The sequence below is a fragment of the Podarcis melisellensis genome (genome assembly GCF_964234715.1).
Source record: "Podarcis melisellensis genome assembly, chromosome: 5".
NCBI lineage: Eukaryota > Metazoa > Chordata > Lepidosauria > Squamata > Lacertidae > Podarcis > Podarcis melisellensis.
This window is the reverse complement of record NC_138537.1, coordinates 72,690,637-72,702,142: the sequence shown is the minus strand read 5'-3', so window position 1 is coordinate 72,702,142 and position 11,506 is coordinate 72,690,637. Positions and strand designations below refer to the sequence as shown.

At 39.8% G+C, this 11,506-nt stretch overlaps 1 protein-coding gene across 5 annotated transcripts in view; it reads right to left on the bottom strand.

The window, feature by feature from the left end:
• Positions 1-6,930: 6,930 nt before the first annotated feature.
• JMJD1C (jumonji domain containing 1C) overlaps positions 6,931-11,506 on the bottom strand; it is a 113,863-nt gene continuing 109,287 nt past the window's right edge. For all 5 annotated transcript variants that reach the window (XM_081913418.1, XM_081913415.1, XM_081913414.1 and 2 more), the window contains 4 exons: positions 10,938-11,077; positions 9,834-10,010; positions 9,278-9,409; positions 6,931-8,128 (listed from right to left, as the gene is read on the bottom strand). In XM_081913418.1, coding sequence (XP_081769544.1) covers positions 8,039-8,128; positions 9,278-9,409; positions 9,834-10,010; positions 10,938-11,077 — 539 coding nt within the window. In that variant the 3' untranslated portion in view covers positions 6,931-8,038. The remainder of the gene's footprint in view (positions 8,129-9,277; positions 9,410-9,833; positions 10,011-10,937; positions 11,078-11,506) is intronic.

Here is an 11,506-nt window from a genome sequence, read left to right as displayed (position 1 = left end):
ACCCGGAAGCTGTACGCCGGCTTCCTCTGCCAGTAAAGCGAGATGAGCGCCGCAACCCCAGAGTTGGCCACGACTGGACCTAATGGTCAGGGGTCCCTTTACCTTTACCTATTCTCATCTACCACATTATAAAAGGCAAACAGCATTTCTGTGTACTCTGGCTTCCGTCATGGTGTTCTTTTGCGGCAGAAGCGGTTTAGTCTTGCTGGCCACATGACCCGGAAAGCTGTCTGTGGACAAATGTCAGCACCCTCGGCCTGAAGCGAGATGAGCGCTGCAACCCTATAGTTGCCTTTGACTGGACTTAACTGTCCAGGGGTCATTTACCTTTACCTTTTACCCATGAAAAGGAATATGACATGGGCAGATTGGGCAGAAATGTGCAGTGGCTTCAGGTGGGGTGATATTTATGAAGCAGGTACTTTGCATGGAGGTCCAAATGTTCCATGTCTGGGTACATGCTCTTCTACCCTCTGAGTTGCATGACTACCCAGATAAGTCATGGAACCTAATCAAGAGTTCTAAGAATGAAACTATGCATAGATTCTCAGTAGCAGTATTTGTGCTGTAGCAAACCAAATGTCAACCTGGTCCACTTTCGATGGTAGCCATACAGGTATTGCAAGCAAGACCAAAAGCAGACCACGATGGAGCTGCTTGGCCCCAGCTAGGAATCCACTCTTTCTGTTAACAGCTTACTGTGTTTGAGTCATTGCTAGACCTATAAAAATTCTTTATGTGGCCCAGCTAAAGCACAGCATCCTGCCTTCAGCAGGGACCAGCATGCATCTGAAAGCAGTGCTGAGAGCTCTCCCACCATTTTTGGTGGCTAGAGGATTTCCCTTGAATGCAGAAGATTTTATTATTATTACATTTATCGACTGCCCTTTTCTCCAATGAGTTTAAGGTGGTGTACATGATTCTCCCCTTGCAATTTTAGCCTCACAACAACCCTGTGAGGTGGGTTAGGCTATTTCAGCTAATGGTTGTTGTTAAATCTTACATTATCGTTCTGATGCAGTCATTTAAAATAGTAATAACAAATGCCTCCTGTTAGCTATGCTCCTTAAGTGCAATAGTCAATTTCACTGGCTATCTCCAAGATGGGGGATTATGACGGGCTTTCTCGCCACACACTTGAGCATTTTTGATTGATACTGCTTCCTTTGATTACTACTTCCAGCTGAATCTAAACACTTTCCTTTGGGTCACAGTTCAAGAATGAGTCTTGCTTCTTTTCTGTGTCATTTTAAAAAACATCTTTTAGCTCTGGTGGAATAACTGTTTATTCAAAATGAGAGAAAGCCGCACATAAATTCTGGTCCCGCAATATTATGTTACTTCCTAGTAGCTAGGAATAAGAATTTAGAAATTTTATACAAAGAGTGCCATCTGCTGGACAATGCTGTTTTCTTTACACAGTATTCCAGCGGTTCTGAACTTAAAATCACGAAGTTCAACATACTGCAGGCCCATAACATTACATCCTTTGGCTGTACATCAAAATGTTATGTCATATCACATAAAAATGGTTTACTATTATTTTGTAGGAATATTAGTATTCTATGGGCATTCAATCCCCAGTATGCAATGTAATATGTGCAAAATGGAAACCATATCCATGATGCTACAATCATAATTCCATCACTGCCCTATGGATAATGAATAGCATGAGAGTTTAATCTCATGGTTGTGGGTTCAAGCCCCATTGGGCACAAGATTCCTGTATTTCAGGGGGTTGGACTAGATGACTCTCATTGTCCCTTCCACTAAAAAAGGCTAATGAAAAATAATGTATTGGCTTTTATAGACAGGTTTTCCAAAGGTTGCAGAAGTCTGTGAACAAGCAGAAAACAAAAGCCAGGACTGACAGAATGTTGAGAGCATAAAGAAAATGATAAGAGCGGGGATGGGGATTCAGTGGCCCTCCAGATGATGTTGGACTGCAACACCCATCATCCCGGGGTCTTGGCCTTCTTGGCTAGGACTGATAGAATCCTACAACACAGAGAGAGCCACAAGATCCCTATCCCTGTGCAAGAGTAACTCATCTCGAGAGGGAACTTCCATATTCCTGTTGAAGGGTGAAAACTGGAACACCCATCACTGCTGCTACATTTTTTTCTTAAGGGTGTGTGTGTGTGTGTGACAGTGAAGGACGCACCTGGTTACAACTATACAAAAATCAGGTTTTAGGGGGGCTGATGGGTGACTCTCACTTCTACATATCAATAGCAACTTGGAATTAATGGACACACTTAGTTTGGTGCATGATTGCATATGGTGAAAGGCGGTCTGCACCTTTACTAATATTCAATTCAGTGAGTCCCCCCCCCCTTTCTACCTTGGGGAACCCCTGCACATCTGCTAGGCCTGTTGCAAATTCAGGGTTACATAATAGGTTAAAGCTCAGTTCATAAAGCCAGATCTCTTGCCTCTCAGCATGAACTGAAAGTGCTTTCTAATACTACAGATGCACAGAATACTGAAAGTTTCATAAGTTTTTTTCATGGAAGTTCTGCTATCACTAATCTCTCAAACCTTTGGTAAGTGCCTAAGGGTACCACACTGACTCCTGTAACAATTTAAAAAAGTGCTGTAATTTCTTTTTAAAAACAAAACATAAATCAAATACATTATTTGCCCCAGCTCTTTCAACAAATTAAATACACACATACCAAACAAACCCTTCATTTAAACGTTAAGGGAAGTAGGAGTGATAGATGGCTACAGACATTATTTCATAGTTGTTTCTCAAATATATTGTACATCAGTTTTAGTTAAAAAGTGCTAAGCACAAGAATAAAGGGGATGAAATGTGTATTCAATGTTACAGTCTATGGCAGACTGGACACAAATAGTCACAACAGCTGTTAATCTATAAACAACTACTATAGCCAAGTTTTAAAGAGGCAAAAACCCCCAGGAACAATATTATTTTTACCATTTTCCTAAAAATAAGAGAACTGGCTATGTGAAATGCATGGTCTCTGGGACCAGGGCTGGGAGTTGGTTCAAGGTTTTAGAAAATGATCAACCCTGTACATTCAGAGTTAGATCTTATTTAAGCAATTTTGCTGCTTCTGAGCTGCAGATCTAGATGGAAATCTTTTGATGGCAATCAGGACACTGCTGTGCTGGTCCCACTACAGTCTGAACCTGGAAGTTGTGTGTGATTTTTAAGATCTCTGCACCTATCAGATTTAAATGGGGGACCAGACATTCATTTCTGCTCAGCTTGTTTGCTCACCACAGCAACCACTTGTCATAGCTGGACCACAGAAATAGTGTCTATGAGTATAGCAGACACATACTTTGCCAAAATATGAGTCATGCTATCCAAGCAAACAGAAAACAAATTTGGTGGCACCTGTACTTCATCACAAAATGAACAAATACATATTCCTGGGGAGAAATTTGGTGTTAAATTGTAACAACTGCAACAATCCATGTAATTTTAATATGTTACTTTTAGCAGATAAGAGGATTGGGAGAGACAGTTTAAAGCAGCTTTGCTTTAAAAAGTACGGGAGAAGAGTGCTGAAGGCAGAAGAGTTTACTAAGTTCATGTACCACCTATCTGCCGCTACACCTGTCTTATCCCAGCTGTAAAGAAAGGCACGGAACTGAACAGGCTGTACCTCTTATGCATTAAAATCACCAGAAGCAACTGTCATAGTGCACTCCTGTTCACTCCAGCATGAGCTGCATTTTTCAGGTGTATACAATTACCATCTGGTCTGAAGAAGACAACACAATTTATGAAATGCAGGCGAGGGCCAAGAATTCATGGAATTCCTGTTTATAGATGGCCATCAGCATGTAGAGTTTAAGGACTTACTAATCTTTCTCTCTTCAGCTAGAAATCTATTAACACAACATTGGCAAACAGCCGCTAACTTACCTCTATGAGAGAAGTTAATGAAGCATGCTAGAGCACTAAGAAACACAAAGAGCAAAGACAATTTTGAAACGGTTTATTCAGTACACTGGAAAGGACAATGTTGTTTCTTCGGCACCAGCTACCCACAGCTAACTCTTACAACGGAGATTAGGAGACACTGAACTCCTTTAATCAATTCTAAACTCTTATACAAACCTGTTCAATATTTGACTGTATTGCTTACATTGCACATGCATGGAAAGTTTCTTGGTGGGGTGCAGACCAAGAAGTGACTTCCTTTCAGGCATGAGCAGAACCTGGGCACTTTTAAATCAACAGCAGAGTGCCGTAGTGTGCTTGAAACAGTCTTTAAATTATCCGATACACAGATTAACCAATACTTTATACCAGGCATGGGCTGACTTCAGGGTCATTGGATCTGCATTTGTTTTCTACTAGAAACAAAGGAACACCAACTGGAGCCTGGCATAAAATATGGCACGGGAGCTAAACCAGTTACATGAGAAGTGGAAATCTGTAGTTGAGTTACTACGGATCAGAGATTGTTGTTAAACTCGAGTTTAACCATTGATGCCTTGCTGGCTGGGGCTGTTGGGAGCTAGGAGTCTATCAGCTGGAGTGTCACAGGTCAGCCATCCCTGCTTTACATGGTAACAGTCCAACATCCTCTTTTAACTCTAGCTCTGCTGCTTCAATGATTCATAGTTAATAGTTCCAGTTGCGAAGCCATAAGGCAGTTTCATACACCAATATTGGGCTCAGTTCAGAAACTCAAGAACTAGGTGGTGACAGTCAAAATATGGTGGGGGGAAAACAGCACACATTATTCCACCATGTAGATTGGAATATGAAGGTCCAATTTGTGCAACCTCCTATTTTAAAGTAGTAGTAGTAGTAGTAGTAATAATAATAATAATAATAATAATAATAATAATAATAATAATAGTACCCCACCCATCTGACTGAGTTGCCCCAGTCACTCTGGGCATCTTCTAACACATATAAAAACATAATAAAACATTAAAAAGTTTCCCTATACAGTGCTGCCTTCAGATATCAAGCATATCAAGTGACTGCCTTGTAAACTCCAACCAACTCCACCAGACCTTGCCAACTCCACCAGACCAAGATTGTTTCCACATGAATGAATGTCTGAACTGGGCCTTAGAATTCTAATTTTTTAAAGTCTGCAGCATGTTTATGCATTTGTGTGTTTTACCTTTGCTATTGCCTAGGTTGTAGCTGAAAACACATATGCAACAGACTAAACAGGAAATTTTTGATCATGTGGTTCCATCATGTAATATTTGCCATATTCTGTTTGCTTGTGGTCTCTCTTTCCTAGTTAAAATGTATTAGTTACTATGGAAACAATGCAGTTATTACAGGGTGAGCATAATGATACATTTAATTATAAAATCATTTCATAAATAAAATGCATGAAATCAACACAGTAGGTCTACCTAAACGTATTAACCACAATTATCCAAACACTATACTCCAATGTATCCATTTGAAAACACTCTGAAGTGCATCTCCATATAAAGAGAACGTTTCATTTTCTGTATCTCAACAGGATTTCATTCTGTCTACTCCTTCCCCTAGCAAAGTGTGTAGACACACTGGGTTGTCCAAACAGCAGGCAGGAAGGAGTCCTGCCCCACCTCCAGGTCTCCCTCCCTACATATTGAGAATTAACAAGCAAATATTCTAGGGCAGATGGCATCTGCTCATTAGACACAATAGGAAATCACACTAAATTCAAGCATGTTAGTCTTGTACCTCTTTTACATTGTAACTGAAGTGCCTAAAGAGGAGGATGTGGGACGCGGGTGGCGCTGTGGTCGAAACCACTGAGCTTGCCAATTGGAAGGTTGGTGGTTCGAATCTCCGCGACGGGTTGAGCTCCCATTGTTCGGTCCCAGCTCCTGCCAACCTAGCAGTTCAAAAGCACACCAAAAAGTGCAAGTAGATAAATAGGTACCGTTCATGTGGGAAGGTAAATGATGTTTCCATGTGCTGCTCTAGTTTCACCAGAAGTGGCTTAGTCATGCTGGCCACATGACCCGGAGAAACTGTCTGCGGACAAATGTCGGCTCCCTCGACCAGTAAAGCGAGATGAGCGCCGCAACCCCAGAGTCGTTCGCAACTGGACTTAACTGTCAGGGGTCCTTTACCTTTAAAGAGGATGGGTTGTCCTCCACAGCCACTTGGTGGAGCTTCAACCACCCAAGACACATCTACATCTTATGTTTACTATCAAGGATCTCTCACATAAACTTCAGGATGTGTTCAATCTTCCATACATATCTAGAGATGGTAACCTTCTCTTCCTTCAAGGCCAGTTATGTCAAGGTAAGGTTTTGCTACCGGCAAAGGAATAGCAGATCCAACAAAAAGGCACAATGATTCTGATCAGCCACCTAGAGGGTATTTGCAGTCTCTCTCCAGTCTCCAGCCTTTCCCCCCGTTAAAGCTCTATGGCTAGAATGAAGATTCTTATTCCTTTGGCTATTGACTAAGAGGACCAACAACATGCTGTATGTACCACAATAATGTATAGTTAGCCCCTAACTGATGCAATTATCAGAGAAGCCTGAAACCTTGCCAAAACTTTGGCTAAACAATGTCACATCAAATTTACAGACGGAATTTAAAGTAGAACATTTTCAAGTGATTAGATAGTAAATTTTACTTCAGTTATGTTGTGTACCCATTTTGTTGGTAACTTAGAATAAGACTATCAACCTCTAAATACAGTCATTGGGATACTGTGCTTCAGAAGTACACAAAATATTGTAAAATATGCACTATACCACCAGTGCGGGGAAAGCATGTGAAGACTTCAACTCTTAAATTGTTATTTGTAAATGTGTACATAACTATCATTTCCTAGCACAAAAGTTTGTCAAGGAGTTTGTCATATTTTATGAGTCTGCCAAATGCAATCTTCCTGACTGATAATAAAAGTCCAGGTTTTTTAATATGGTAATTTGAACTGTAATTAACGACAATACATAACAAGGAAGGATTTAATTTTTTTTTATTCTTCATTAGATAAACTTTCTTTGGCTCAGCCAGTTGAACTGTGCTCTAGCACATGTGAGCAGTTTCATATGAAACCTGGAGAGGGCAGAAAGATCCACACTAATTAAACACACAACAATCTGTCATTTACAATAGTCAACATTACAGACATCTGCAACCACTGTGAATGAATGAATGACTCAAGACATGTGCATTTTTAACAAATGTGCCACAAAACATGAAAAACACACACAATGAGACAACATTTGATAAAGTCCTTTTAATGGAAAATGTAAAACCCCTTTCAACTTTCAAAGTACAAAGCATGTTTAACACTTGCACTTTTAACAAATTAAAGCAAGCCAATGTTTTAAAAAAATACATCATTGAATGTATATATGTATATATTTACATAGCATATTAAGTTTAATATTTAGCTTTAAAAGTTCACATAAATTTTACCAAAATGAGACAATTTTTAAATAAATTACACCTTTTTGAAAATGTTTTAATTGTACTCTGAATAGCTTCAATAAAATACTGAAGTGTCTGTAATATCTATTTTATATACTTTATATTGTACAAAGTTTACAGTTATTTGGCAGTAATTTTCAGATCATGACATGACTGCTGTGCGGTTTCAGCAATATCCCAAATGCAGGCAATAGCTGGTGTTTGTGTCCTACTCTCACAGTAACTGTCTCAATGTAGTGAAAAATATCCAAGTTATTTTAACCAAACTGTACAAATCACATTTACATTTGATCAACAATAGAGCATAGAATTCTGTGTTTTCTTCCCAAAAAAATAAATACATCTTAAATCTTTGACATTTTGAAAATTTCATTTACAGTATAATACAGAGGAGCAGAGCACTGCTTAGGATTTCCAATTTCTTTTTTTAAAAAAACCTCTCGTTTAAATCACAACAGCTGTGATGAGAAGCTAGTTTGTTGCAGCGTCAGTAGCAAGTAAAATACAACAAATATATTTTCTTGGCACTGATGGTTCGTGCTGCTTAGATTAGTGAGTAGATTTCTTTTATAATAAAGAAAAAAAAGATAAAATACGTTCTTCTGACCCAAAAAGGACAGAGAGCGTGCACACTTAATTTTCCTCCATATCTTCTAGTTCATGTTCATGAATCTTCAAAGCTCTCACCATTTCCTTAACTGTATGATACAAAATATTTTTAATCTGTAAAAATAAATTTAGAGAGATTGGTGATTAGTAGGGTACCACACAATGTAAAGGAAGGCATGAGAGAGGAAAACACTGAAAGGGAAAAAAGACTGCATCATTTTGGGAGGTTCTTTGTTTACAATCAAGTGGTGCAAAGATCAATAACACTTTTATAACTTGTATAAGGCCCTGAGCTAAGGTCTAAGCCTGTTCTTTTTAAGGAGAGAACACAATACTGGGTGGGGGCACAGAGCAAGTTCAGTATACCCCAATTGGTTGGCCTATTATATGGCATTTTCTCCCTGGGGAAAACGGGAGAGGGAGCAGGGTTCGGCAAGGCTTACCTTGCCGGGGCTGGTTCACTGCCGTGGAGCCCCCTCCGTGGGCTAGATCGCGGGCGTGCTTTCCGGCGCCGCAAAAGCGAGTCCCTGTGCCATGCTGGTTTAGTGCAGGGTGCAGGGACTTGCTGAGCGAGCGGCTCAGGGGCCGGTAAAACGACCCCTGGAGTAGAGTGAGCATATACAAGCCCAAGATGTGCACCTGTCATAACATTATATGGCCTTGTTGGAGCCCATAACCTTGTTCCTGTATAGGAATTATTCTGGATAATAATAATTTACATGCTGCCCATCTGATTGGGTTGTCCTAGCCACTTTGGGCTGCTTCCAACAAATCAAAACATTAAACACAGTAAAGCATCAAACATTTTAAAATTCCCTATACTGTTCTAAAAGTGATGGATCTATTTAAATTGTATTTTAAAATACATCTATAGCATTTGACACATACATACACATCTGGGTCCTAATTCTACAGGGAAGGGGGAAATGGAGAGTCCATTTTTTTTCTTTACTATGAACCTAATACATAGTTTTCCCCCTCTTATTAAAAAAGGCTTATTTAACTGTTACAGCGGCCATAAGCAGAATTAGCCATGGTTTTCATTTTATGCATTTTTCAATTGTAAACTGCCCTGTGATCCTTGGACGTAGGGCGATATAGAAATTTAATAACTAACTAACTAACTAACATGGAAATGCTCAGAAAAGCCAATGTGAAACTATCACAAATGAAAGTGATACTACTGTCTCACATTCAAAGTTAACATGAGAGAGGACTGATGTTTCATCAGAAATGGAGTTATGACAAGTACTCATTTGTTACCTGCAGCTTATCATCATAATTGATTTCTTCCTTCGAGAGCCTCAATTCTTGTGTTAAGTGAAATGACTGTATAAGGTGCTCCGGAGACACAAAGTCTTCAGTTACTTGAATACAGCTATGAAAATTCTGTACCTGAGCAAGAAACGGAAACACAAAACAACAACATTCTGAATTGTTCTTGGGCAAACGAGAAAAAGTTTTTTTTTTAAGCCAGTGTGCATTGATCAGTTTTCCAAATCATCGAAAAACCCTATTATGCGTTCAAAAACCCGTAGAGTTGCACGTAAATTTTCCAGCTGATTAGATAGGAAAATTATGTGTGTGTGTAATTTTTATCAGCATGAGCATTGAATTCTCTGTAGGGTCAGCCCTCTGACCACCCCACAATTGTTCTCTCTCACATACATATGAGGAGTTGTGCGCACACACGCATGCACACACCCCTATTACCGCCTTCACACATCCTCTTGGGTTGCTCCACTCTTGGACACCAAATATGACAACAGCTTGTCTGAGGTATCTAGTGACTCTAGTAAGAATAAATTGACGTTTTTACCTGGTGAAGTGCTCCTGCTGGTAAAACAATGGCATCACCAAGGAACTGGATTAGAGTGCAGGTTTTTACTCCATATTCTTCAAAAAGTCTTTGACGGAGTTTTCTGTTTACATACCAACTCTGGTCACGTATCGGATCATGTTCTGGCAAAACATCTAAACCTTGTTCTTTTGCCATCTGTAATATGTTATAAGCAAAAGTGAATGCTGTGTGGTTTTAAGTAATATCTATGTTCACAAAATCCTTTCATTCTAACATCTTATTTCCAACATAAATACAGTTTCAGTTTCAGAACTCTCCTATGAAACTTTGAAAACCTCAGGGGAAAATGGGGGACAAACTGCTCCCTCCCCCATGTCTCGTACAGACTGCTTGGGCCGTATCTCAGAGATCTTATTTAAAATATTTATATCCTGACTTTTGGTCGAGGCTCCTACAACTGGCTCGTAATCTAAAATAACTTTACTTAAAGACATAAAAAAAATATGAAAAGGAAAAGTAAAAACCCAAAACCTCCAAAACAGAGCTAGAAAAATAACTGAATAAACCGTGTTCCATAGCTTTGCTGCTTCTTGGACAAAGAAGCTCTGTCTCAAGCGGTTCTCCACCAGATTACACCTGGTAGAGGAACTAGAACAAAGCTTCCAAGAAAAATCTTAAGGCAGCCTTTCCCAACGTGGAGCTCTTCAGATATTTTGGATTCCAACTCCAACCATAGCTTACATTAGTCATGCTGGCTTGGGTTGATGGGAGTTGTAGTCCAAAACATCAAGGGCACCAGGTTGGGGGAGGCTGTCTTAAAGGAGAGAAACGCAGATGCAACTGAAGGGAAGAAAACCATCTCAATGTCTGGATAGTCACTTCCTGCGAGTGAGCACAAGTGTATCCAACACTCCCCACCCCAAAAATGAAGGATCCCATCAACAACTCAATGAGTACTGAGCATGCTCAGTGGGCAAGGAATTCTGGCTGACTGTTAGGGGAAAGGAAGGAAAACCTGGGGAAGGATGATGGAATAGAGTGGCTGGTACCCAGAAGACAAGCATTTGCCCATCACAAATCTTATACGCAATATTACCAATATACATTCACTGTAAATCTAACCTTCTGTAGAAACTCCCTTATCTTGTCAGCATCCTTGCTGGCATAAATGTGCCACAAAGCACCAGGCAGTTCACTTGAATCCTTCAGTCTTTTTCTTAGAAGATCATCCAAATCTTCCTCTTCAAACTTCTTTAATACCACTGAGAATTCAGAAATGCAATTACTTTCCAGAGCTGGAGAAATTCTTGCTTTAGATTCAACACTTTACCATAAATCTCTCCCTCCTTAACAAAAAGGGGCAGGGTGGAGCAAATCCACATTCACTGAGTAAAAATTATAATGGAACAAATATAAAACAATAGGAGTACCAGGGGAAAGCTTAGAAACACCTTTGCTACACAAAGGCTTTCTGTGTCTCCATGAAAAATACCAGAATCCAGTTTGTGGCAATTCACTCTCCCCCAGTGCCACAGTTCAACCTATTTAGGAGGGTTCCCTAATCCTGAGGAGGGACTTTACGAGAGTCTTGGGAAGTGAAGTGAGAAGAGGGGGGAAGAAAGGTTTTTCTTTGCCAAACCCCTTCCATGAGCACTTCCTAGAATATAAGTCATTACACCCAATAATACTTT